General features: G+C 43.5%; 1 protein-coding gene across 1 annotated transcript; it reads left to right on the top strand.

The window, feature by feature from the left end:
- Window positions 1–860: 860 nt before the first annotated feature.
- On the top strand, window positions 861–27596 carry LINS1 (lines homolog 1). The gene is made up of 8 exons (XM_073653365.1): window positions 861–1048; window positions 2753–2952; window positions 12593–12801; window positions 17916–18005; window positions 20976–21117; window positions 21588–22187; window positions 25165–25348; window positions 25990–27596. Exons 2-8 carry the CDS (start codon window positions 2820–2822, stop codon window positions 26723–26725), a joined length of 2094 nt encoding a protein of 697 aa, XP_073509466.1. The 5' UTR covers window positions 861–1048; window positions 2753–2819; the 3' UTR covers window positions 26726–27596.

Here is a 27596-nt window from a genome sequence, read left to right as displayed (position 1 = left end):
AATGAGAAACTGCAAAAATGCTGCAAACGGGTTTTGACTTCATTAAACATGTACGGTAGATAAATCATATCTATTCCGCACCAAAAAAAAGATGCTGCTAAAATTGAGCAAAACCTGCATTTTGATAGCAGCGTTTTACTGCCAAGAGAGCAGGTTTTGGCAGCAGACAAAAAAAAAAAACGCAGTAAAAACTCTGCGTGTGAACAATGCTTAAAACCTCCTCAAAAATGTTTCAGGAAACCAAAGAATTTTTCCTGCAGTGGAATCTGATTAGAAAACTGATTGTATTTTTCCTCCTACAAAGAATTTCATTTAAATTAACAATAGCGTCAGAGAAGTGACATATCCATTTGTTTTAATAAAGGATTAAAGTGTTTTTTTAAAGAAGAATTTGGAGCAGATCAGCTTTAAAATCTAACTAAAAAAAAAACTCCGCCATATTTCTTTGAGGATGGCTCACAGAATCACCTTTAGACTTCACATTGTGTTCAAGAAGCTGCAAAATACTGTAAGATGAAAAAAAAACGCTGTAAAAACGCTAAAGAAGAAAAATGTCTTAAAAAGAAAGTCCTCTTAAAAAAAACCTTCAAAAACTTGCGAACCAAGCCATACAGTGCTGACTCCAAGGAGAGAGACGTGGATCCGCACACAGCCGGTCCACACGGCGTGTCCACGGCTGTAGTACGTGTGTACGGACACTGGGCGGGGCCATACATGACCTAACACGGCCATCTTGACTGCGGGCACCACAGCTATGATACGGCTCATCGCACAGCAACAGACGAAGCTCGTCACACTGCTGAGGAGTCCAGTCTCCACCGAAGAAGCCTATTGGCTGACGTACAGACTAAACCCCGCCCACCACCAGAAACTATCAGACAGCTGTGAACAGAACCTGGAAACAAGTCATACGCATGTGCAGTAGGTCGGGTCCTCAAAGGACTACATTACCATGCGTGCTTTGCGGTGTGTGGGGTCTCCTGTGTCCAGGGCTCTATAGTGATGTCTGTCCGGGCTGTATTGGCTGCAGTATGACATTCTGGATCTGGTAGGTGATGATATAGATCACACGGACGTGTTTTCTACGATTCTCACACTGGTGCATTGAGGTATGCGGCTGCAGAGGAGGAGGGCACATCCTTTTTGTAGGATTGCTCCAAAGTTGGCAACAGCAAGAATATATATTGCAGAGCTGTGAAGAGTGGAAGCCGGCAGTGCAGTCATTAAAGGGGTCACCCAGGATTTTTAATTTGGTACTAAATGTGATCATATAACAATGAGCAGCCCTGTAGGCAGCAGAGTCACAGTGGTGGTCTTAATCGCTGGACCCCGTGCTGATGCCCATGTATAGGCCAGTGATTAGCTGACATCGGCACATGGATGTGACCGCACCGCAGTGCAGAAGGGACTACAGAGCTGTGACTGGTCACTACAGCCGGGGGACCCCCAGATCCCCTACATCAGCCATTCAGGGCATGGTGGCGTACAAGACACCGATCCTAGGCAGTGCCAGGGCGTGACAGCTGAGCGGTGAGATCACCTGCTCTGGGGGGATGCTTTTTTTTTAGTGGGGTCTGAGATTCCAGACAGCCGGTTATCAGTTGCTGTTTATTATACAGCCCTTTGGCCATTTTCCTGATTCACATAAATACCCAATATGTAGTAGGTGTGATAATAATAGTATTAGCAAATACCTTCAATTAGAAATGTAGTATAGTTCTTCTGATTCGCTATGTCGCTTACCCCACGTGCAGGGCATGGCAGTAGCTTGGGTATCTATGGTTACAACCACTATAATGGCCATATAGTGATAGTCAATTGTTAGTGGTTGTAACCATGGATACCTAAGCTACTGTAATGCCTGCACATAGCGAATTAGAAGAACTATATTACATTTCAAATTGGAGGTATATGCTAATATTATTATTATTATTACTACACCTAGTACATATTGGGATAGGAATAGGATCTTGGAGATGGAAATACCCCTTTAATTTTGCCTGGTGCACGTTATTACTGGGTGGAAGAACTAATCAATGAAAATTGTACAGCAGATTTATAAATGTTTTTATTCCACTTTTCTATTCTTTCCTTAAAGTGTAACATTTCATGAGAACTTGCAGCAGGATGTGTGTCTGCCTCCAGCTCCTCCACCTTCCATAGAATATTATGAGCAGCAGCCGCCATCTCCTATCTCAGTAAGGGCTCATGCAGATGTCCGTGGACCTCAGACCGCAATGCACAGACTGGCCGTGGGTCTCCTGACCCAAGAGTCACAGCTTCATGTATTTCTGTGAGGCTCTCAAGCTCGGGTTAGGAGACCCTCCGCCAGGCCATGCTGACTGATTTGCACGGACGTCTGTATGAGCTCTTATGGGGAAGTCTGTATTCTCTGAAGATCGTTTTTACCTGTGACTTGAGAATGATTGATCAGTCCAGGAGGAGAAAGAAGCAAATTCCTCTGATAAGAGTTATCACAAAGTTGCTTATTTTCATGTATTGTTAATTTCTGGGGATAAAATGAAAATGATGGTTACGTGTTGCGCTTTGTAAGCATTTGCCATCATTTTTCACATTTCCTATTTCCCGCATTGTTTAATAGACTAGATGAGAATCCTTAAGGAAGAATGGAAAATAATACAAAAGGGGTTCAGACTATGACTCCTGGGGTCTTGTGTCACAGGAACCCCATCAGCCGTCTGGCTTGTATCCATATACACTTTTTATGTTCCTTATACTTTTCTTTATTTAGGAGGATTAGATGCGGAGGCCAATAATGATCTTCCATGTAATGTACTTTACACAAGTGTCTGAAGGAGATGGCAGGACCGTTCCCAGGCTTGAGGGAGCTGCACAAGAAGTTACTGCAAGCTGCCCCTCTACATGAAGATGTACAAGCTTCTGCGGCCCTCCTAATGCCAGGCAATGCAAGCGGAGCATGTAGCCCTTCAGGTGACACTGCTGATAATATATCCCATTCTATATTCATTGTCCAGTTGGTTTGTGAAGTAAGTAGGATATACCAGTACATACTGACTGATGGGTGCCCAGCTGTTTAAATTCATGTCAAGGTGACCATATATAATAAATGGACATCAGCGGGGCCAGCTGACCATTTAATATGTATGCTCAAATCTCCCCTGACCGCATTTGTTGGGGGTGATGAAGTATGGGGCATATTGAATTTCTTTATGCCTGATCCTTTGTTCTCCTGGTGGGTAGGGTTCCACCAGAGGTGTCTGTCAGCAGCTTATCTCCCTATTGAGAACACTTGCGCTCATATCCAAGTGTGCAGGTTTTGACTGGAGTTGGAAGGAATAAGCGTCTTCCGAATGAACATACAACCAACAGCCATCAAACATGTATGGTCACTCTTAGTATACAGGCGCTGCCCTGCCACGATTGTGCTGTGTACATCAGCGTTCCTGGTCACATACTGTGCAAGGAACTACAGCACAACCCCTCATGATTGACCTGAGCTGTGTGGCTGATCCATGCCCAGCACGTGGATGGGAGTGTCGATGTGCAATGGAAAGACCAAAGGCACCGCTGTCCTTTTATTCTCTAGATCATAGTGACTTATTTTGGATCCATGTAATTGCAAAAAGTATTACTAGTATTAAATTCCAAGTAAACACATTGATGTCTTATTGTTGGTTAGACTATCAATGCTTCATCCAAAAAAGGGGGCTGCAATGCATCCATTCATGGCAGCAGTGTCTTGTGCTTCTATTCATCTTAAATTTAGTTCAGTCGCTTGAATAGGGATCGAGTTGTTGTATGTAGTCACCACTACATGCTTATACAGTGCCTTGGAAAAGTATTCATACCCCAATATGTTTTCCACATTTTGTCAGGTTGCACCCATAAAATTAAATGTATTTTATGTAATATACCAACACTAAGTAGAAAGTATTTGAAGTGTAAAGGAATGATACATGGTTTTCTAAATATTTCAAAACTATAAATCTGGAAATTGTGACGTGCATTTGTATTCAGCCCGCTGTAGTCTGATACCCCTAAATAAAATACTGAGTGACCAACTGCCTCCAGAAGTCACATAATTAGTAAATTGAGTCCACCTGTGTGTAATTTATTCTCAGTATAACTATAGCTGTTCTGTGAGGGCTCAGAGGTTTGTTTGAAAACATTAAGTATCAAACCGCATCATGGAAACTAAAAATCCAAGGAACACACCAGACGTGTCATGGATAAAGTTGTGGAAAAGAGTAAAGCAGGGTTAGGTTATAAAAAAAAAAATATATAGCTCAAGCTCTGAACATCTCACGGAGCACTGTTCAATCCATCTTCCAAAAATGGAAGCAATATGGCACAACTACAAACCTACCAAGTCATGGCTGTCCACCTACACTGACATTAAAGGGGTTGTCCAGTACTTTTAAAAATATGCCAATGTGTTTAAATGATAAATAGAAGCTTCTTTCTAATTACCTCCTGGTGCTGTTTCTGCCTGGGAGCGGCGCTATCGGTGACCACTCACAGGCATCACGTGGCCCCCAGCTGCAGCTGGCTCTGACGTCACGACAAGTCCAGGCTGCAGCCGAGAGTCCCTCTTCCGCGTTCCACCGGTGGCTGCTGGGTTGTGGCCGGGGTTACCCCATGAGTCACACCTGGCATCCACCGCTGTAAAAAAATACTTATTACCGTATAATTTTTCTATCGAGGACTTCTTATCAGATGCAATTGATCAAAAACTATATCACGATATTCTTATGAAAAAAATGTATTGATTTATTCTCGGATTGTGCATTAAAAAGAGTGATTTCAATAGTTACATATAATAGTTAAATAGTTAGTTACAGAGTGATTGTCCATTTGTCCATAATTAGCTTAATAGTTGAGATTCACCCATTTTTTCCTGGGATCCTGGATGGTAGATTACGTCTGTCTGTGTCCAGCACGTGTATCAGGATGACGCCATGTGTCGTCCAGTGTCCTGTGAAATGGCAAGAGCGCGCCCCCTGTCTCTAACATGAGATTATATATCGAGTCATATCAGCTGTTCTTCTATTTATGGTACTAACTAAAAATACACAAATAGCGCGTTCTCCCTGTCCCCATTCATTGGGAAAGCGCGCAGTGGATGCTGGGTGTGACGCGGGGACCCCAGCTCTGAGTCACGCCTCACTTGACACGACGTCAGCGGGGGGGTCACATGCTGCCTGTGAGAGGCCACCAATAGCGCCGCTCACAGGAAGAAACAGCACCAGGAGGTAATTAGAAAGAAGCTTCTATTTATCAATAAAACACATTGGCATATTTTTAAAAGTACTGGACAACCCTTTTACCCTTTTAAGCAAGGAGAGCACTAATTAGAGAAGCAGCCAAGAGGCCCATTGCCACTCTGGAGGAGCTGCAGGGATCCACAGCTCAAGTGGGAGAATCTGTCCACAAGACAACTATTAGGCTATGTGCCCACGATGCAGAAATGAAGCAGAAAATTTCTGAATCTCCCTGGCAGGAAAAACGCATGCGGATTTTACATGCGTTTTTCCTGCGTAATGCATGCGGATTCACATGCGTTTCCGCATGCGGGTTGACAAGCACTTTCCAAGCGATTTTAGGCTATGTGCCCACGTTGCATTTATGAAGCAGAAAATTTCTGCTGCATAAATGCAAGTCCTCTCCCGGAAAAACGCATGCGGAATTCCGCACGCGTTTATCGCGCATTTTTCGCGCCTTTATCACACGTTTTCCACATGCGGAATTGCCTTGCGTTTTTTATGCATTGGACAAAGGCAATTCCGCTTGCGGAAACGCAAAATTAAATGACATGCTGCGGATTTTTGAACGCGGCATAAACGCTGCGGAAAAATCCGCAGCATGTGCATAGAAGTTGCGGAAACCCATTGGGGATCATGGGGTGCGGGTTACCAAGCGTTTTACAAGCGTTTCCGCTGCGGAAATTCCGCATCAAAAACGCTTTTAAAACGCTACGTGGGCACACAGCCTTAGCATCACTTTGAAAGTGCTTGACAACTAGGTCACACTATATAAATCCATGCAAACAGCATGGATTTATATAGTGTGACCTTTAGAATGGTTGAAAAAAAAACCTTGATACTTACCTTCCGATGGCCCGGGGTGTGCTGCTGCGCTCGTTACTGGCTGCCGGGATATCGCGATGCCCTGTACTGAAGGACCTACCGTCACATGACTGTGACGTCACCGCAGGTCCTACAGGCCAACGCGATGTGCCGGCAAAGGAGAAGGAGCGCAGCGCTGGCTGCCAGAAGGTGAATATAATCTTTATTTTTTATTTTATTCTTTTTTTTACAGGTTCTATGGTACCTGGGTGTGGAGGAGAGTCTTCTCTTCTCCACACTCGGGTACCATCCGCACATTAGAACGCGTTAATTACGCAAGTACAGATGCAGTCTTGCGGAATTGGTGCATTCTAATGCAAGTCAATGGCGGCGAAAACGCTGCGCTTCTGCAAAATTATTGGACATGCTGCGGATTTTTGAGCGCAGCATAAACGCTGCGGAAAAATACGCAGCATGGGCATTGAAAGTGCGGAATTGCATAGGGGACCATGGCAGAAGGCTTACCATGCGTTTATCATGCGTTTACGCTGCGGAAATTTCTGCACCAAAAACGCATGAAATACGCATCGTGGGCACACAGCCTTAGTCATATACTCCACAAATTTGGCCTTTATGTAAGAGTGGCAAGAAGAAAGCCATTTTTTTTAAAGCAAGCCATAAGAAGCCTTATTTGCAAAAAGCCATGTAGGGGACACAACTAGCATGTAGAAGATGGTGCCCTGGTTAGATGAGACAAAAGCTAAATGTAAAACACTATGTGTGGAGGAAAACTTACACTGCACACCACCCTGAAAACACCATCCCCACTATCAAATATGGTGGTGGCCGCATCATGCTGTGGGGATACTTATTTTCAACAGGGAAGCTGGTCAAGGTTGATGGGAAGATGGACGCAGCTAAATACAGGGCCGTACTGGATGAAAATCTGTTAGAGGCTGCAAAAGTCTTGCCTGGGGCGTAGGTTCACCTTCCAGCTGGACAATGACCTTAAACATACTGCCAGATCTGCAGTAGTTTAGATCACAGCATATTTATGTGTGTGAATGGCCCTGTCACAGTCCAGACCTAAATCCCAATGAGAATCTGTGGCAAGACTTGAAAATTGCTGTTCATAGACGCCTCCATCCAATCTCACTGAGCGAGAGCGAGTTTGCAAAGAAGAATGGGCTAAAATTTCAGCCACTAGATGTGCAGAGCTGGTAGAGACAGACCCCAAAAGACTTGCAGCAGTAACTGAGGCGAAAGGTGGTCCTACAAAGTATTGACTCGGGGACTGAATATAAATGCACATCACAATTTTCAGATTTATATTTTTATAATATTTAGAAAACCATGTATCATTTCCTTTTCACTTCACAAATGCTTGCTACTTTGGTTTGGTATATCGTATAAAATTAATTTAAGTTTGTGAGTGTATAATGAAAAAATGTGGAAAAGTTCACGGCATATCAATACTTTTTGAAGGCACTATGTGTACAGTACGGACGAAAAGTTTGGACACACCTTCTCATTTAAAGATTTTTCTGTATTTTCATAACTATGAAAATTGTACATTAACACTGAAGGCATCAAAACTATGAATTAACACATGTGGAATTATATACTTAACAAAAAAGTGTGAAACAACTGAAAATATGTCTTATATTCTAGGTTCTTCAAAGTAGCCACCTTTTCCTTTGATGACTGCTTTGCACACTCTTGGCATTCTCTTGATGAGCTTCAAGAGGTAGTCACCGCAAATGGTCTTCCAAGAATCTCGAAGGAGTTCCCAGAGATGCTTAGCACTTGTTGGCCCTTTTGCCTTCACTCTGCGGTCCAGCTCACCCCAAACCATCTCGATTGGGCTCAGGTCTGGTGACTGTGGAGGCCAGGTCATCTGGCGTAGCACCCCATCACTTTCCTTTTTGGTCAAATAGCCCTTACACAGCCTGGAGGTGTGTTTGGGGTCATTGTCCTGTTGAAAAATAAATGATGGTCCAACTAAACGCAAACCGGATGGAATAGCATGCCGCTGCAAGATGCTGTGGTAGCCATGCTGGTTCAGTATGCCTTCAATTTTGAATAAATCCCCAACAGTGTCACCAGCAAAGCACCCCCACACCATCACGCCTCCTCCTCCATGCTTCACGGTGGGAACCAGGCATGTAGAGTCCATCCGTTCACCTTTTCTGCGTCGCACAAAGACACGGTGGTTGGAACCAAAGATCTCAAATTTGGACTCATCAGACCAAAGCACAGATTTCCACTGGTCTAATGTCCATTCCTTGTGTTCTTTAGCCCAAACAAGTCTCTTCTGCTTGTTGCCTGCCCTTAGCAGTGGTTTCCTAGCAGCTATTTTACCATGAAAGCTTGCTGCATAAAGTCTCCTCTTAACAGTTGTTGTAGAGATGTCTGCTGCTAGAACTCTGTGTGGCATTGACCTGGCCTCTAATCTGAGCTGCTGTTAACCTGCGATTTCTGAGGCTGGTGACTCGGATAAACTTATCCTCAGAAGCAGAGGTGACTCTTGGTCTTCCTTTCCTGGGGCGGTCCTCATGTGAGCCAGTTTCTTTGTAGCGCTTGATGGTTTTTGCAACTGCACTTGGGGACATTTTCTAAGTTTTCCCAATTTTTCGGACTGACTGACCTTCATTTCTTAAAGTAATGATGGCCACTCGTTTTTCTTTACTTAGCTGTTTTTTTCATGCCATAATACAAATTCTAACAGTCTATTCAGTAGGACTATCAGCTGTGTATCCACCAGACTTCTGCACAACACAACTGATGGTCCCAACCCCATTTATAAGGCAAGAAATCCCACTTATTAAACCTGACAGGGCACACCTGTGAAGTGAAAACCATTTCCGGTGACTACCTCTTGAAGCTCATCAAGAGAATGCCAAGAGTGTGCAAAGCAGTCATCAAAGCAAAAGGTGGCTACTTTGAAGAACCTAGAATATAAGACATATTTTCAGTTGTTTCACACTTTTTTGTTAAGTATATAATTCCACATGTGTTAATTCATAGTTTTGATGCCTTCAGTGTGAATGTACAATTTTCATAGTCATGAAAATACAGAAAAATCTTTAAATGACAAGGTGTGTCCAAACTTTTGGTCTGTACTGTATATGTGATACAAGTCTGTATAGAGAAGAAATATGGTCAGCACTACTGTGTGCACAATTAGGCAATTTGTATATGCACACATACAAATTGCCTGTATTGAACAACTGCGGTGCTGTTCATCCATCCAAAAGGTTAATAAACCTGAGTATTTCTGAAAGTAAAAGTGAGGTTTTGTCTTTCTTGGGAGAATATCTCTGTGTGCAGAATTATTGGGCAACTAAATGAAAAACGTGAAATTTCCCAACTCGCCTGGCCTGAGGAAGACATCTGTCCGATGTTGAAACACGTAGGCTTTATTCTTTTATTCTTGCCTTTCTGTCATACTCAGCAGTGCTTAGATCTCCCACTTTTTTTATTTCAATTTTTATACTATTTATCTGATACACGGTGGTTCCTGGACCGGACCAAAACCTGGGGCAAAATGCAGCTGATTCCTTCCATCTCCCATCTCTGGCTTTGAAACTGGCTTGTGCCTGGTACTTGTGTATCTCTCTAAGGTGAATGTACTACCATATGCCCTTTCTTTCAGCCCTAACCATCTCCACTTTATCAAGGATTTCTACACTATGTAGCACCCGGCGTTTTTATTCTCATTATAGGTTCATTGCTCTTCTAAAAACTGGCCGTAGGTTTGGCAGCTGACTTTGAGTCCATATTCAACCCGAAAAGGTACAACTTGCTCATCTTTAATATCACCAGACCATAGCAGTATCCCATCTCCACCTTGCTAGCATCTAAGTCAAAGTGGAGGTCTGTGCCAGTTATTGATCCAGCCATGCGCCTGTCCATTTGGTCCATCAAGAGTCACTCTGATGTCATCAGTCCATAAAACCTTTGAAAAATCCATCTTCAGATATTTCTTGGCCCAGTCTTGACATTTCCCCTCCTGTGTCTTGATCAGTGGTGGTCGGGTTTCAGCCTTCCTTACCTCGGCCGTGTCTCTGAGCACTGAACACCTTGTACTTCTGGTCTCCAGGGAGACTGCAGCTCTGGAATATGACAGCACTGGAGGATAATGGCTTCCTGGTTGCTTCACCTTTGATTCTTCTCAAATCTTTGGCAGATAACGTGACTTTTTTTCTTAACACGTTTGTTACCCTGTTGACTTTTTGCAAAAAAACTTTTGCTGGTTCTGTGATCGCTCCCCAATATCTTAGCAATTTCTGGGGTGCTGCATACCTCTGTAAGACTTTTTTTTTACTTTTCAGAGGCAGTCAAATTTCTTTTTTTACCCCATTTTTGCCTGAGGAAAACAAGCTGCCTAATAATTCTGCACGCTTTGATAAAGGCTGTTGTATCCTTAGGCCTCTCTGGCCTCATTACACAAAGATACATCACCTGATCTGCTTCATCCAATAAGCATTCACGTTTATAAAGCTTGAAGTTGGAAAATCTGCATAATAATGATGATATGGTCTAATACTCACTTGCCTAATAATGTTCTCTCGGTTATCAGCCAAAATAATATTGCAATAGAAAGCTCTAGTGGTTCATTGTATCAAACATGTTTCGGTATAATGGTGCTCAGTATCACACAGAAAAGTCCAAAGTGCCGACCTGTATCTGTAAAACATTGAAGAGGCAAGTCCCATATACCTGATGATCGCTAGGGGTCCCAAGGTACAGATCCCACTAGACATGAGCTGATCGCTTCTCTCTACCCTAGGCCATGGTCCAGGTCAGTGCACTCTGGCTGTGGATAGGAGCTGTGCCAATCTCCTGAGCTTCTGGGTGCCCCCGGGTTGCCGATTGAATCACCGGCCTGGCATGATATCATCTGTGCACAGGTGACAACCCGCAAATCATAAGCCGAGCCTGGGATCCCAGAATTTAAAGAAATTCACGCCGCTCCTGTCTACGGCAAGAGAGCCATGACCTGGACTGAGTTTGTGTAAAGCGATCTGCTCATCTCTAGAACCCACCGATCACACGCTCTTGGCCTATCCTGAGGACCGGCCATTAATAAAAACTGTAAAGACTCGCACAAGGCAATTTTGTGAAAAATTGTCATAATAAAAAAATTAATTGTGTTGGTTATCAAAACATTTCCAAGCCCATACACATCAGATAGCTGTCAGCTGACAATTGTGCACCTTACAGCTCAAGAATCTCCCCCCAGCTACCCCCATACACATGAACATTTGTCTCGGCTGAGATCTCCAGTTTTCTCTGACAGGCACTGGCAGACTCTCTGGTAGCGGCTTGTCTCCCGGAGAACATCAGGATGGCACAACTCAAGTCCATCACCTGATCCTTATGTTCCCTCATAATCTCTTGGGGGTTGTCTGGAGGATCCCACATATATGTTTGACCAATCCCCCCTTGATTGTCAGGTTCAGGTGACTCTTATCTAATGTATATGTAACGGGTCTGGGAGGCGGAACCTCTGAGCTACTATACAAGGGGGCAGTCCTTGTAAGGGAGCGGGTGGCGACCAGGGAAGACGGGCAGGAGGTCACAGCAGGTGACCGGGACAGTCTCTGAGTGAACGGGCTGGAGGTCAAGGCAAGTGACCGGGGCAGTCTCTTGATGAACGGGCTGATGGTCACGGCAAGTGACCGGGGCAGTCTCTAGATAAAGGGTTGGTACGACCTGTGGCGGCTGATGATAGACGTGAGCTCCCAGGTGAGCAGGCGAGAGTCTCTGGATGAACGGGTGGTCACAGCATGTGACGGCGGAGCCTCCAGGAAGACCAACAGACAGGCGGCAGATGAGCGCTCCCAGGTGAGCGGGCAGAAGTCTCTGGACAGGCGGGTGGTTACAGCACGTGACGGCAGAGCCTCCAGGTAGGCTAGCAGACAGGCAGCAGATGAGCGCTCCCAGGTGAGCGAGCAGGAGTCACTGGACAGGCAGGTGGTCACAGCACGTGACGGCGGAGTCTCCAGGTAGACTAGCAGGCAGGTAGCAGGTGTGTGCTCCCAGGTGAGCGGGCAAGCTGGTCCATAGACAGACTGACAGGAGTTGGAAGGCAGACCGTCGGACCTCGGGCAAGCAGGCAGGTGGCTGATGTGCGCTCCCAGGTGAGCGGGTAGGCTGGTCCTTAGACAGACTGACAGGAGTAGTAAGGCAGACCGTCGGACCTCAGACTAGCAGGCAGGTAGCAGATAATCAGGCAGGAATCTGGCAGGTAACTGGCAGGTAGCTGGCAACGGGACCTGAGGGCTGAAGCAGAGTAGTGAACAGTGCAACAACATTGCTCGGGCACCTCCATTTTGGAGGAGGTGCCTTTTATATGGGAGGTCCTCCGGCAATTGGCAGAGCGGGAGGAGGACGCCGGGCACGGAGCAGAGATGTGAGGGGAACAGCGTCCCTGCCTAGCAGAGGGCAGGGACGCCGGCGCTACAGTATATAGTCCTTTCTTAATTGTGCTTCCACCATCTCATTAATTCTATATTTTCTCCTTTTTTCATAAATTTTAGCAATCCATGAAAATGTTGGGACTGTGACAAATCTTAGCTTGGACAGTGTGTCTACAGCGTGGTTACCCCGGGATGCTACCTTACTTCAGCTGTCTCTTATCCAGATCCTGATCATCAAGGCCGAAAATCTCTGCACTGAGCCAAAAGTTCAACGTCAGTATTCCCATGTCGTGGAGCTGTTGCAACAAAATGGCGTTGACACCACAATAGTAAGGACTAAACTCTGCTAAGTACAACTTGAATATCTCTGTGACTGCAGATTTGTGAGTACTCACTGCGCACTGTGAGGATTTTCCGGTACCGGCTTCGGGAGCGTGACCGCAAGTATGCGATTTTCATACATGCAGACATATACCAACTAGACGTGTGTGGCCTCGCTTAGCGCAAGTATATTGTCCTGGCATTTCTAGTTGGAATGTGTCTGGAAGTATGCAAATTACATACATGAGGTCAGCTGACCCCCCCCCGCTCCCCACAGCGGGCAGTGTGTGCAATGTGAAGCGTCACAAGTCTGCAGTCACACAGAAGGACTGCATACTTGTAGTCTAAGGCCGGACAACCCCTTTAATATTAGCCTCTGGGGCTTATATAGTAGGACATTGGTTAAAGGGTATTGACACCTTTTTAATTTTTTTTTTCTAATTACTTAAATCAATGATTCTTTGGGTAAAATAAATATTTCAGTAGGGTTTCATTAAAAAAATGTGGACAGTTTGGCTTCTATAACCTCTATAAATTATAGTGCATAACAGACTGCAGAAAATTCATGATTCGACTAACTTTTCAAAATTACATGTCGTGTGTACATTTAGAATAACATTATTTCTTGCATTGTATGACTTGAATCCTGCATTTTCTACCAGTTTTCCTCTCGGCAGGCTCTCTCTCTAAATTTCATATGTCTCGGAGCTAGTAGGTGGAGACTAGTTGTTATAATTTCTCCCATATTCTGCACACATAGACATGAGGGATTCCTGTTCTTCTGTCTATTTATAACATACGAACAGAAGCAGCAGCATGGAACATTATACAGCAGTACTGAGCAGTGTAGCTGTGAATCTAGCTTTGGGGTGAGACGACAATTACTAGAAAGCGTCAGCAACATCTCTGCCTTTCCTCCGCACCATATACTGCAATAAGCAGCCATAATCTGATCTCTAAGTTAGCTGTTTTACAAAGTGAATGATAAGTTCAGTAGACAGGGGTTTGGTAATGAAATGCAGTGAAGAAGGAAGCATATTTTCTGATAAGATATATTACAACATTTCTTATGTTTGCTTATACTACTGAATTATGCAAAATTTATGGAAACCACAAAGAGTAATAGTCATTTAATTTTTTTACATAAATCAATAGTACACATGAAAATAGAATACTTTGTATTATATCTTAATAGCAAAATGCCCGCGGCTTTGATCGCGGAAAATTCTATGTTAAATTGTTGGTTTCACAATGAAGTTGACATCTTCAGTGTTTAAAATTAGTTTTTTTTTTCAACTCTTCTTGTTTTGTTAGTTTGGCGCTAATAGTTGTTTATTTTTACAAATTTGTTGTGAGCTGCACATACCAGATGATTTCAAGTTAAACTTTTTTGCTTGACACTGTTCGCATATTACATCCATTTTGCCTATTTTGACTCTCAGGTGTGACCTATAGTCCTGAATTGGGACGTAGTGAAACGCTTCCAAACTCAAGTCAGCCTGCCTACATCTTAGCATAAGTTGCATATGTTGCATGCTGTCATTTTGACGACGTTCACCCTTTTGTTCAGATGTTTCAGCTTCCCTTGATTCAGCCTGTCTTATCCGTTTCTCCTGAAGACTACGTTCTCTTTGTTCAGATGTTTTAGCTTCCCTTGATTCAGCCTGTCTTATCCATTTCTCCTGAAGACTACGTTCTCTTTGTTCAGATGTTTTAGCTTCCCTTGATTCAGCCTGTCTTATTCGTTTCTCTTGAAGACAACGTTCCCGTTGTTCAGATGTTTCAGCTTCCCTTGATTCAGCCTGTCTTATTCGTTTCTCTTGAAGACGACGTTCCCGTTGTTCAGATGTTTCAGCTTCCCTTGATTCAGCCTGTCTCCTCTATTTCCTTTCAAGCAAGGACTCGCATTGTTCACTTGTCTCAACTGTTTGAGACAGTTTTCCTTCTGCAGTGGCTATAGGCAACCAGAATGCTCTTACTGTGAGGCCCCAGTTACTTCTGCAACAGCCGTTGCTATAATTACAGACTTTAGTGTGACTTATCAGGTTGCCCCACCTTAGCGACTATATGGTTGCTGCCCCATTAAGAGCGGCTCTTTGGGCACTGTTGCTTTAATTCTGTAAGACCCTTTAGGCAAAAAACTGTTTTGCATTCAACATCCAGACACCCATTTTCTACTTTACTTCTATAGAGCCTAAATTCGGAGGCCAAATATCGTAAATGGGTGGGAGAGTTCAAGTTTTAATGTTCTCAGTATTTTTAATCTGGTGTTAAAGACAGGCCATGCAGAATTTCACTCAAATCGGGTGAAAAAATGTGGTTTTGTATTCAGTTGGTTTCACACACAGATTTTCTGCTTTTATTGATATTTATTTAAAGAAATCCTCTTCTTTCTCTGCTATTCATTCTCCATTCACGAGTAAAATCTGTTGTGAAGACCAGGGGTCTTCCGTGGGCATAACACTACTCGGACAACACAGGGTGAGGGTAAAACAGCATGGCAATAGTTTTTGAACCACCAAACGGACAATAAACACATAGAACAGTCCCAGCTAATACCAAAGATGGTACAACATTACACAGTCTCACCCTTCCGCTGGCCCGCCAAGAATAGAGCAGCTGCGTCTTTGAGACTTCCAGGCCCAACTACCTCAACCAGTGGCCCCCCACTTTTGGAGGGCCCCCACAGAGAGGAGGTAGCAGCTAGCTTAGGAAGCTGACAGTCCATCGAGGTACAAGGCCAGTAGTCCCGAGGGTCCCACCCTGGCCTGTCCGAGAGTTTCCATGGGGCCAGGTGAAGACAATCTGGCTTCTCCAAGGGTCTCACCTGGCAACCCCAAACAACATATCCATTGGCCAGGTGACCTCATTGTCTCAACCTGGTTCCCCCAAATGTATCCATGGGTTCTGTGATGGTCAATGGAGCAGATCTGTATCCTTCCAGTCAGGGCCGTATACCCTTAGGCTGGAAACCTGTAGAATCCAAATCTGTGTCTCTCTGGATGGAGTCATGCTATCACACCACTGTCCTGAAGAGTCTGTCTGTCTGATCTTTGATTCTCCTTGCAGCAGGATAGAAAAACCCTTATATATATATATATATATATATATATATATATATATATATATATATATATATATATATATATATATATATATATATATATATATATATATATATATATATATATATATATATATATATATATAGCCACATATGTATGTATGTGCAGATATCAGGTCTCGTTGTTTGAGCATTTAATGAATTTGCAAGGTTTGTCCTCCTGTTTTGTGAGTCAACAAGCCACAGGGTCCACACAATGGTTAATTAACATATTTAGCAAACATTCATTGTTCCACCCTGAGTCACTGTACTTCTTAACCTGCCAAATAAACACACACATTCAAATGTCAACACAAACACAATAGTGCACTTCTCTTGGCTTAACATATCTAGAAGTCTAGCTAATTAAGATTAAAAGCTGTGTCGTCACATCTGTCTTCATCTGAATACAGACTTCCCCATTAATGGGATAAGAGATCATAGTTTGTGCTTATAAAGCTCTATGGAGACCTGTGACTGTGGTTTCAGTAGAACTTGCAACAGATTGTCTATGTCTGCTGTAAGGTGGCTGCTGGACAGGTCGTGGACGGGAGGTATGTGTCCCCGAAGTGCCAAGCTTTGGTGATGTAGGACCCGGAGAAGCGGGCTCCAGCACACGTAGTGCTGAGAGGAATTTAAAGGGCCCGGATTACAGGGCCGATTTTTACGAGCAGCTGAAAGAGCTGGGGGGGGGGGGGGACAGCTGCTCACTTACCTCCAGTCCAGGTCTTGGAAGGCTGATTTAAGACAGCTGCGCCTGTCTCAGTTTGTCTGTGTGTGTTTGGGCAAGGTGAGCAGACCTTGCATGTGCTTCTTAGACTCTGCAGGAGGCAGAGAAAAGCACTTTGTTCGGCTGAGGCCGTGCTGCATGGACTTGTTATTTTGAGCTTTGTTCTATTATTCCTTTTTGTGCCAGGAAAAGGCTGTTACTTTGTTTCCCTCACTGGTGTATGGACACTAAATAAACCACCAGTTTGTTTGAACCCGTGGACTGCATCACTGTGTGAACCTGTGCCTACCTCTAACGTGGCTCAGTGAGTACAAATCCCTACACTGCATTTAGCAAGAAAAGACCTGCTCACAGTCCGCCCCTGTCTCTATGTCTGGCTGTCTCTGTCTCTATGATGAGGACCATACTTGTGCTTCGGGGCGGCCTGTGTACAGGTCTCATCTTGCTGATCTGGCCTAGAGCACCAGGATAAGACCCTGCCTACAGTCCTGCCCCAGACCACGGGCATCTCATTAACTCATAACTGCAAACACTGATTATCATTACACAAGAACCACAAGATGGATTTCTTCACCACAGGTATCCTATTAATCAGTGCAGCAGCCCCAACATGACACTGCCTGTAGTTTAATTACCAAAATTTTGCTGACCGGTTCTCTTTAATGACCACCATTTGTGGGGCTCGGATGTTGGTGGATGCTGTTTTATCTGCAAAGGGGAGACCAGCTCTATAATAATGCCTATGACTTTAGATTTGGACATTGTAAAAGTTCCTGTAGGTCTCGTGTACGGGTCCCCATAATTTTGTGTATTTTCCAACCTGTTAATGGGCACTTTGGAAAGTCAAAGTCATACAGAGAATGTCTCCATCTTCTTATTGAGACATATGTCTGATTATAATAAATGGCAATAGAGCAGTCTTGGTGATTTGATCACCTTTCAAATAAAACTTTCTATAATTATGGGGAAAAAGTATTTGAATGCAACTTTCTTATATACGAATATGTTTAATATCTTTAATATACCTCTTATGACAAGCCTACAACCTGCAGTAACCCTCTCTCCACTACATCGCTGCACAACCAGCTCTACCCTCACCTACTGTATCCTCACCCATCCCTTGTAGACTGTGGCCCTCGCGGGCAGGGTCTTCTCTTCTCCTGTACCAGTCGCCAACTTGTTTTTGTTCAAATTATTTTACTTGTTGTTTGCTATGTATACACCTTTTAAACATGTAAAGCGCCATGGAATTAATGGCATTTAAATAATAGTCTGTTTTTTTTGTGCAGATTGCACTGTTACACTCTTCAGACCAGGTGCTATCACACATCTCCTCCAAGTGCCTCTCTTCTTTGGTGCTATATCAACTTAAATTCCAGGTAAGCGGTCATTTTGTTATACTTTTTTCCTTGTAATTGTGTGTGGTCTGTATTTCACTAATAGGCCACGGCCCCACTATCAGTATTTGGTCAGTATTCTGTCAGTATATTTTCTCAAGAGTGGGGAGCAATCAGAGAAAAGGTATAATAGAAACAAGTCACCAATTCTGCATTTATCACCCACTCCTGGTTTTGGCTCCCACTCCTGAGAAAAAATACTGACCGAATACTGATAGTGGGGCCGTGGCCTCAGGGTTCACTCACACTAGCGTAGATTTTGACATTTGAGAGAATTGGGCCGATTATGCTAAGAGTGTCATCTTAGTGTGATCCGATTCTTTTGCATGAAAGAATCATATCACAAGTGTGGAAAAGATGGAGAACTTAATTTCTACATCTTCCCCATTGTCTCTGTTCGCTTACATAGGACTGCACTCAGATGACATCAGTGTGCAATCTGATGTTTCACACGCCCCCATAAACTCGTATGGGTGCTCGTGATCCAATAATTGGATATACTCGCAGCATGCTACGATTGTTTTCTCATGCTGAGTTGGCATGAGAAAATAATTGCAGATCTGCACTGCCCCATAGTGTAACTTTGGGCCGAGTTCTATCCGATAAAACTCGTCCGAGTTATACGCCAGTGTGAGCGAACCCTTGGTTTGCTCTGTAATACTATAATAAAAAAAAAAAAAAAGGTGGGTATGTGGGAGCTTGATATTCCTGGAAATTGGAGGAGGAACAAGCTGATGGGCTGCAACATGTGATCTGCCGACCCATCTCAATTTTATGTCAAAATATACACTGCTCAAAAAAAATAAAGGGAACACTTAAACAACAGAATATAATTCCAAGTAAATCAAACTTCTGTGAAATCAAACTGTCCACTTAGGAAGCAACACTGATTGACAATCAACTTCACATGCTGTTGTGCAAATGGAATAGACAATAGATGGAAATTATTGGCAATTATCAAGACACCCTCAATAAAGGAGTGCTTCTGCAGGTGGGGACCACAGACCACATCTCAGTACCAATGCTTTCTGGCTGATGTTTTGGTCACTTTTGAATGTTGGTTGTGCTTTCACACTCGTGGTAGCATGAGATGGACTCTACAACCCACAGAAGTTGCTCAGGTAGTGCAGCTCATCCAGGATGGCACATCAATGCGAGCTGTGGCAAGGTTTGTTGTGTCTGTCAGTGTAGTGTCCAGAGGCTGGAGGCGCTACCAGGAGACATGCCAGTACACCAGGAGACGTGGAGGGGGCCGTGGGAGGGCAACAACCCAGCAGCAGGACCGCTACCTCCGCCTTTGTGCAAGGAGGAACAGGAGGAGCACTGCCAGAGCGCTGCAAAATGACCTCCAGCAGGCAACAAATGTGCATGTGTCTGCACAAACGGTTAGAAACCGACTCCATGAGGGTGGTATGAGGGCCTGACGTTGACAGATGGGGGTTGTGCTCACAGCCCAACACCGTGCAGGACGCTTGGCATTTGCCACAGAACATCAGGATTGGCAAAGTCGCCACTGACGCCCTGTGCTCTTCACAGATGAAAGCAGGTTCACACTGAGCACATGTGACAGACGTGACAGAGTCTGGAGACGCCGTGGAGAGCGATCTGCTGCCTGCAACATCCTTCAGCATGACCGGTTTGGCAGGGGGTCAGTTATGGTGTGGGGTGGCATTTCTTTGGAGGGCCGCACAGCCCTCCATGTGCTCGCCAGAGGTAGCCTGACTGCCATTAGATACCGAGATGAGATCCTCAGACCCATTGTGAGACCATATGCTGGTTCGTTTGTCCCTGGGTTCCTCCTAATGCAGGATAATGCCAGACCTCATGTGGCTGGAGTGTGTCAGCAGTTCCTGCAAGATGAAGGCATTGAAGCTATGGACTGGCCAGCCCGTTCCCCAGACCTGAATTCGATTGAGCACATCTGGGACATCATGTCTCGCTCCATCCACCAACGTCACGTTGCACCACAGACTGTCCAGGAGTTGGCGGGTGCTTTAGTCCAGGTCTGGGAGGAGATCCCACAGGAGACCATCCGCTACCTCATCAGGAGCATGCCCAGGCATTGTAGGGAGGTCATACAGGCACGTGGAGGCCACACACAATACTGAGCCTCATTTTGTCTTGTTTTAAGGACATTACATCAAAGTTGGATCAGCCTGTAGTGTGTTTTTCCACTTTAATTTTGGGGGTGACTCCAAATCCAAGCCTCCATTGGTTAATAAATTTGATTTCCATTGATGATTTTTGTGTGATTTTGTTGTCGGCACATTCAACTTTGTACAGAACAAAGTATTCAATGGGAATATTTCATTCATTCAGATCTAGGATGTGTTATTTGAGTGTTCCCTTTATTTTTTTGAGCAGTGTATATAAGCCCACTTAGGTACATGCACATGGAGCGTATATGCGCTGGATTTTGTATCCAAGTGGAAAACTTGCTGTGTATTACTGTACCAGCATCGTGTATGGGATTATTAGAGATCTCGTTCACACTGTGCATAATATCCACAGCATTTCTGTTTATGCGGATTGTTACCACAGAGGTGAAATTGCCCTGCTGCATCTTAGTCGCACCGTTTTCATAATGAAATGCAGTTATATTTCTGCTTTAAAGGGTCCACATTGGAAATGGCGCAGTGTGCATGTATCCTAATAGTAAGGGTGTCAGTAAGTTTTATCACTATGACTGTAAAAATCGATGCTGAATTTGCAAAAGATTTCCAAGTGATTTTTGTTTTTTTCCTTTTGTAAAGACAAAATGAGGGTGCTGCTTTGTTAAAATCACTTTGAAATCCAAGCATGATGGGAATAAAATAAATCGCTTGACTGGAGAAATTTTGATGAGATTTTTATGCCACTAGATGTATTTCTATTTACAGCAATATCCCATTAGGCGATCACTGAATGTATTTTTCATGACTTGTGCTCTCCTCCCTGCCTTCTGTTCTCTAGAACGAGGTTAATACTCATTGGATTCAGTTCTGCCTAAATACTTTGGGTGAAGATCTAGGATCCCGCACACTCACGCCATGTCTGATGTCTCTGATATCTGTTTACAAAGGATTCCTTGTGGACGAGCGAATCAGAAATGCAGGTAGGATTATGCCACTTTTTTATGAATGTAACAATGGACATGTTCTATCCACAAATTTGAGATCTGCTGACGGAATCAAATTAGCAAATTACTTGACTATAAAGAAGTGGGAGAGGATGATGCCCCAATGCTGACTCCCACCAAGTCGCCGCTCTTATGTAGTCAATGGGGTCTGGTATGCTGCTGAAACTCCAAATCAGGATCTGTGTGTCTCATGTTATGTTCAGAATACATCATAGCCCCCAACCTCCTAGTGGCTAGGGTCCTCGATATCCACAGGTTAGAAATGACCTTAGTTGACAATATGAGCTGTCACCCTCAGAGAATCAAACTGTAGGAGCAAGTATACTGAGACTAGTTCTTGATGCCATACAGTAATTTACATGTTGTAAATTATACAAAAAATAAATGTAAAATAGCTGAGGGTCAGCCACAATCTGGTTTAGTAATTTTGCATTTTTTTTTTCTAGATCATCTGCTGCAGATTATGGGGGCTCTGGAAGATGTATTTGTAGGATTCTGCTCCACCAGTATCACTCGCCTTTCAGTAACTGAATGCCAGCCCCCTCCATTAAAGGCTGAGTCCAGCAGTCAGCTCTCCTGCCTCTTGGATCTATTGGAAGTCATGGTTGCCTTAAGGATAGAGCTGAAGTTAAACATCTCCTTCTGCAGACACGTCTTATCTGTGATTCTTCCTCAGACCTTGGACCTAATGTCTGTTCCTATTCCTTACTTTGTCAAGAAGCAGGTCATCCTGGTGCTAAAGCGATGTCTACTGTATAAAGCTGGGGAAGATTTTCTGCCTTCTCCTCACAATATATGTAACCAGCAAGATGCAACGTTAGATGAGGAGTTGGCCATCCTGGCTACCACTCTGCTGAATTCAGTATACCACGGCTGGCTACTGCAAGTGCCTTCAAGTGACCGGTCAAGCAGCTTTGGTGGTGCCAACAAAGGCTCAGAGCGTGGTCCTGACCTGGTGTTCCTGGGTGCTGCCAGTCTTTCTGTTCTCAAAGCCTTGGAAATCCTGTTCCATAATAAAAATAAATCCTACAGTAGCATTGGACAAGGTAATATCTGCAATATATTGTTCCAATCAAAATGATTCCACCCTCCAGTGCAAATCAGGTTTATTAACAATGTCTACAAATTCTCTTCTGTTTGGTTTACTGCAATCAACCAAGAACAATGCAAATAGCTCAACACAACTAATATAACAAGGGGTTTCTCCAAATTCTGCACAAAATGCCACTTTTACTGATTTAATGCAGGCGCAGAATTATTCACCCCCCTTAACAAGCATCTTTAGTACTTAATACAGCCCTTTGGCTGTGATCAGCTGCTGCGATTATGGTCCATAGCTAGACACCAGACAGAACTTCTATGGGATGGCCACTCCAGAACCTTCCAGTTTTTTTTTTCTCCTGAAACAAAAGCCTTGGTGGACATTGGGATATCCTTGGGATCCATGGTCCTGTAGGAAGATCCAATGATGACCAAGCTTTAGCTTCTTCACAGCTGCCATGACCTTTTCCTCTAGGATTTCCTGATGCTAGATTGAATCCATCCTGTCCTCCACACGCTGCAGGTTTTCAGTGCCACAAGGGAAAAAGGCGGCCCCAGAGCATCACAAGCCACCACCTTGCTTCACTGTAGGCATCACCGAGCCACCGCCATGCATCACCGAGCTATCGGCATACTTCACTGTAGGCATCACTGAGATACCGCCATGCTTCACTGTATGAATGACCGATCCAACACCATGCTTCACTGTAGGCATCACCGAGACACCACCATACTTCAAAGTAGACATCACCGAGGAATTTCAGGTTATGCCTATAAGTAGTAGAAAGTTGGGCTGTGACAGCCTTTTATTTGTTTTTGTGAGTTTACATATTTAACTCATTCGTACACCCTAACATCACTGTACATTATAGCCAGGGTGCTCAGCCAACTCCATACTGAGTAGATGCTGGCTGTGTTGCATAGCCATTTTCTGCTTGTAACAGTAGTGAGATTAAATCACTGCTTTTTAACCATTTTAAATGCCACTGTCAATCAGTAACAGCAGCAATTAAATGGTGCAATCGCTGGTGCTTTTAGGCACCATCTCCCATTGGACACCCCCGCAATGTGATTGTGGGACTCCGAAGGTTGACCATAGCAGCTGAAGGCCTGCTGAAAGCCCCCATCACTGCCACGTTGGTCCTCCCTATAGAGTCCAACCTATGGCTAAGCTTCGTAGGGCGATGTCAATTTAACTATATATTGGAGTATATAGAACAAGCAATCAGATGATCAGAGATTCAATTTCCCCTAAGGGCACTACAAATAAAGTAAAAACAAAAAAGTTTTAGAATAATAGTTTAAATTGCCTTCATTTCCTAGTTTAAAAATTAAAACAAAGAAAAAACTATGATCTGAATTCATTTAAACCGTACATTTTCAGTCACCGCAACTTCCCCAAAAAAATGTAATAAAAGCAATCTAAACATTGAATGTATCTGAATATGGTATGAATAAAAAGCTCCATCGACAGAAAAGTAAAGAAAAAATTTAATTGTACTGACCTTGGGAATCCTAATGCCAGGTTATTTTTACTACACAATAAATGTTGTGAAAACAAAACCTTAAAAAAATTTGAGGATTTTGAATTTTATCATTCAAAACTACAACTTGTCCCTCAAAAAAGCAGACCCCCAAGCTACTGTATCCGTGGAAAATTCAATTTCAGCCTTTAGAATAGGGGGAAGGGAATAACAAAATTGAAAAGATTTATTTATTTCTTTTGCTCGCTTATATAGAGCCATTAATTCCATAGAGTTTTACAGACATCATCATCACTGTCCCCTCACAATCTACATTCCCTATCAGTATGTCTTTGGGGTGTGGGAGGAAACCAGAGAACCCGGAGGAAACCCAAGCAAAGACGGGGAGAACTTCTGCTGAGCTGTGATATCTGTCCTTAGTTAATTTCCTATACGAAATCTCTCTCTGATGGGGTTATGCTGACATTTGGGTTTATGTAAGTAAAAGACTAAGCTTCGGCCACTAGATGGCGCCAGTCTTACTACTCAGTGCAACAATGAAGTCATTTAATAAGGTTTTCAGACAGATGAAGGTTAACTCTTCCCTGAACTATGAAGTTTCACGTTCCACCACCACTTTTAGTGACGCTTCAACTCCAGGACATAATCGCATAGTTAAGCTGGATTTACGCTAGCCTGTTATTGTCCTAAAAAGTACCTCTCCCTATAATCATGCACTGTAAACAGGCTGGCGATCACCTGACGAACAAGCAAACCGCTCGTTCATCGGGTGAAATGACTTTTGAAAATCATTGTTCTCGGCAGCACAGCTCCCCTCCACTTCACGCATCCACACAATCAATATTACCTTGAAGATGGAAGTCTGTGCACTCCCCATCTAGATCTCCTGGGGTGGCGTCGCATTATGATGGCTGCTAAATCCCCTAACACCCTGGAAATGAATAGTAAAATCCTGAGTTCAGGCCACACATCTCATCGCTGCCTGAGCCCTCCTCGATACTTGCTGTGGTATAATTGCTATTTGCAGAAATCTTCATTTATTGCCTTTTCTCCTAGCCTCCATTATTGTCCTATATATGTAAACAATCTTAGACCTTTCTTCCATTCACTTTCCATACATCTATAGTTAGGACTACATTAATTTACACACTGTTCTAAGATAAATTAGAGACTTGTAAAAGGCAATGTTCTGAATTTTACAAGACTGGCTTTGTTTGGATATCTGAGGGAGGTGGAAACTTCAAGATGTTAGAACTTCTTGTTCCCCTCCAGGTCTACTTGTCTTTTTTGTGTGCCCGTTGAATGGTGGTGTAATAAGTACAATTGCGTTACATTACCTCATCAGTTCCCCACGTAGACATAATATGATTTATGATGAGGGCTCTTGGATTGTCACTCATTCACTGGTGCAGGAAATCACTTTAAATTAGGTGAGATCGGATTGCACGAATTTTAAGGTAAGAAGACAAACCTTTTTTTTTTTTTTATTTGTTTCTAGGGTATACTGAATTTTCAGAAATGTCCATGTGTATGGCTCACATCCTGAATTTCCTGAAACCACATCTTGGATGGAAGGAGCCAGTGCACCTCTGTGAATGGGTGTCCCTCACCTTTATAGAGCAGGACGATGACATGTTGGAGGTAGCGAAGAGTTTGCTCCAGATGTACCTACACAATCCAAGGTGTGCAGCTTCATCTCTTAGGCCGTGTGCACACTTTTAGTATTTAGTGAGGTTTTTTTACCTCAGTATTTGTAAGTCAAAATCAGGAGTGGAACAATCAGGAAAAGTATAATAGAAACATGTTAAGACTTCTGGTTTTGGCTTATAAATACTGAGGTAAAAAACTCACTAAATACTCACGTCGTGGCCTCACTAAGGCCCCATGGATACGGCCAAATTACAGTTTTACTAGTTTATACATCATCCATAACCTGTGTTCAGCTTTGATGCCCGCCAACCTTTCTTTTCTGATGCATTCATACGGAAAGCTGAGGAAATTATTTCATGTTGGGTTACTGAAGTATTTTAGAAGAAAAATGGCTATGGACCCTCCATGTGAGCATATGAGCCACCTTACAAGGCATGTGCCATTGTCTCCAACGTATGTTTTGGTAGTGCGTCTTTTTTTTTTTATTATTATTATTATTCTTTTCCAGTTTTATATGTTGGAGAAAAAAGGCTGTGGAGCAATGACATTAATTATCTTCATGCTTCCTTGACCTTGTCTGCATGGCATTGAACGATGAGTAACACGGAGGGACAAGCATAGGCTAGTTCATGATAGTAACAAGAATGTTATTTTTTTTTGTATTCCGGTTTAGACTGCACTCTAAAACTAGTGATATTGAGAAGGACGTTTGGAAGTTGCCATCACATCAGTGCGGGATCAACCCACATTGTATCTTCTTGTTCCTGTTGAAGAACGTGTCGTTTGATGCATCGGTCCTGTTGGACTTCCTGATCTCCTCAGAGACATGCTTTCTAGAGTATTTTGTCAGGTATTTGAAGCTTCTGAAGAGAGACTGGCCTCAATTTTGCATAACCTGCACCTTTATTGATCAGTCAACCTCTCTCCAGTTTCATGGTGTGGACAATGTCTCCGTCTGTCCTATGCAGGCAGTGAACAGGTCATGTGCACAAGAAACCATTTGCAGTCCATGTGTGGATACATCTACTGTGCCTGGTCCAAAGAATAAGCCCCCATCGGACTCTGAAAGCTCCTCCTCTTCAGGTGCTCTTCATCGCCTTGTAGAATATGACAGCTCTGAAGACTCAGAATCAGAAATGTCTGCTAGCGATTCGTGTCTGGTTACCGCTCACCCTGCTGGGGCTGACAAGTCAGATTTAGAGAAACCTATGAAGAAGCTGGGGCTGACAGCCAAGGGTTCGGTATTCCATACCACATCGGCAAGTGTGGGCACCCTGCAGAAATCGGCACTGTGTCTGCAAGATCTCCAGGAAGCCATTAGCCGACTCCATAGAAAGAAACTGTTTCCATACAACCCCTCTGCTTTACTAAAGCTGCTGACCCACGCTTGTGCCCTGAGCAAAGAATGAAGCGCTCAAATGTGACTAAAACTAACACATGTCATCTGGAACCATTTTTCCAATAAGGAAGCAATGAACATTCACTACGTTTTGGAGATTCCCGCTCCATGTTCCTTAAAATAAAATACTGACCCATATTACATGCATGTAATCTAGGCCTAAACTCAAGACTTTTTTGACCTCTCAAAATCAATATGACACTGAAAAATATTATCTGAGCTTTGCCTAGTAAATTATTCAAGACAGGCTGTCGTTTATTAGGGTTGCCCTTAGATCACTGCTGTACAGCTATTTCCATTGTCCCATGGCAATGCACATACCCACTCTATTCAATTAGATGACATGAAACCCCCAAACTTGTGAAAGATGAGGGTCCCAGCAGTTGGACCACTGCAGTCAAACACAGGTGATGTGTGATCTTGGGACAACCCTTTAAAGCCATCACTGAACAGCCAGTAATGAAAACGTCACCTTCATATGTCCTGGTGTACCCCACAATGTTTCAACTTGCACTGATTTAATCATTATCTTAGGCCGTGTTCACACTTGGTGTAAATGCTGCAGTTTTTTGGGCAGGAGTGCATTTAAGGGTTCAAGCAAAGTGGATGTGATGTCACAAACTCAAACCCAGTATTGTTGCTTCAGAAATGTGCATTTTTTTTTTTTTTTTTGCCGCATTTATTCCCTACATACTTTTCTGTAGAGCCTGAAAAACACGCAGTGTTAAGTGCAGAATCCCACTGTTTTTGCACTAAAAAAATGCATGGAAAACGCATTCAAACACACCGCAGTGTAATCCGAGCAGATGGCTATTGCACATAAAGGAGATCCAAAGCTACGTTCCCCGATGAGCTTTTGGTGCGTTTTTGACGTTGCACAA

The sequence above is a fragment of the Phyllobates terribilis genome, unplaced genomic scaffold (genome assembly GCF_046119375.1).
Source record: "Phyllobates terribilis strain yellow unplaced genomic scaffold, ASM4611937v1 Scaffold_11__3_contigs__length_659146591, whole genome shotgun sequence".
In the NCBI taxonomy this organism is placed as follows: Eukaryota; Metazoa; Chordata; class Amphibia; order Anura; family Dendrobatidae; genus Phyllobates; species Phyllobates terribilis.
The sequence above is the reverse complement of the archived record's forward strand: the minus strand, read 5'-3'. Positions and strand labels throughout refer to the sequence as shown.

Coding starts and splice junctions, on each gene's coding strand:
- LINS1 (XM_073653365.1), top strand. CDS start 2,820: ATGGCAGGACCGTTCCCAGGCTTGAGGGAGCTGCACAAGAAGTTACTG. Junction 18,006..20,975: donor TATATCAACTTAAATTCCAG/GTAAGCGGTCAT, acceptor TCTGTTCTCTAG/AACGAGGTTAATACTCATTG. Junction 21,118..21,587: donor CGAGCGAATCAGAAATGCAG/GTAGGATTATGC, acceptor TTTTTTTTCTAG/ATCATCTGCTGCAGATTATG.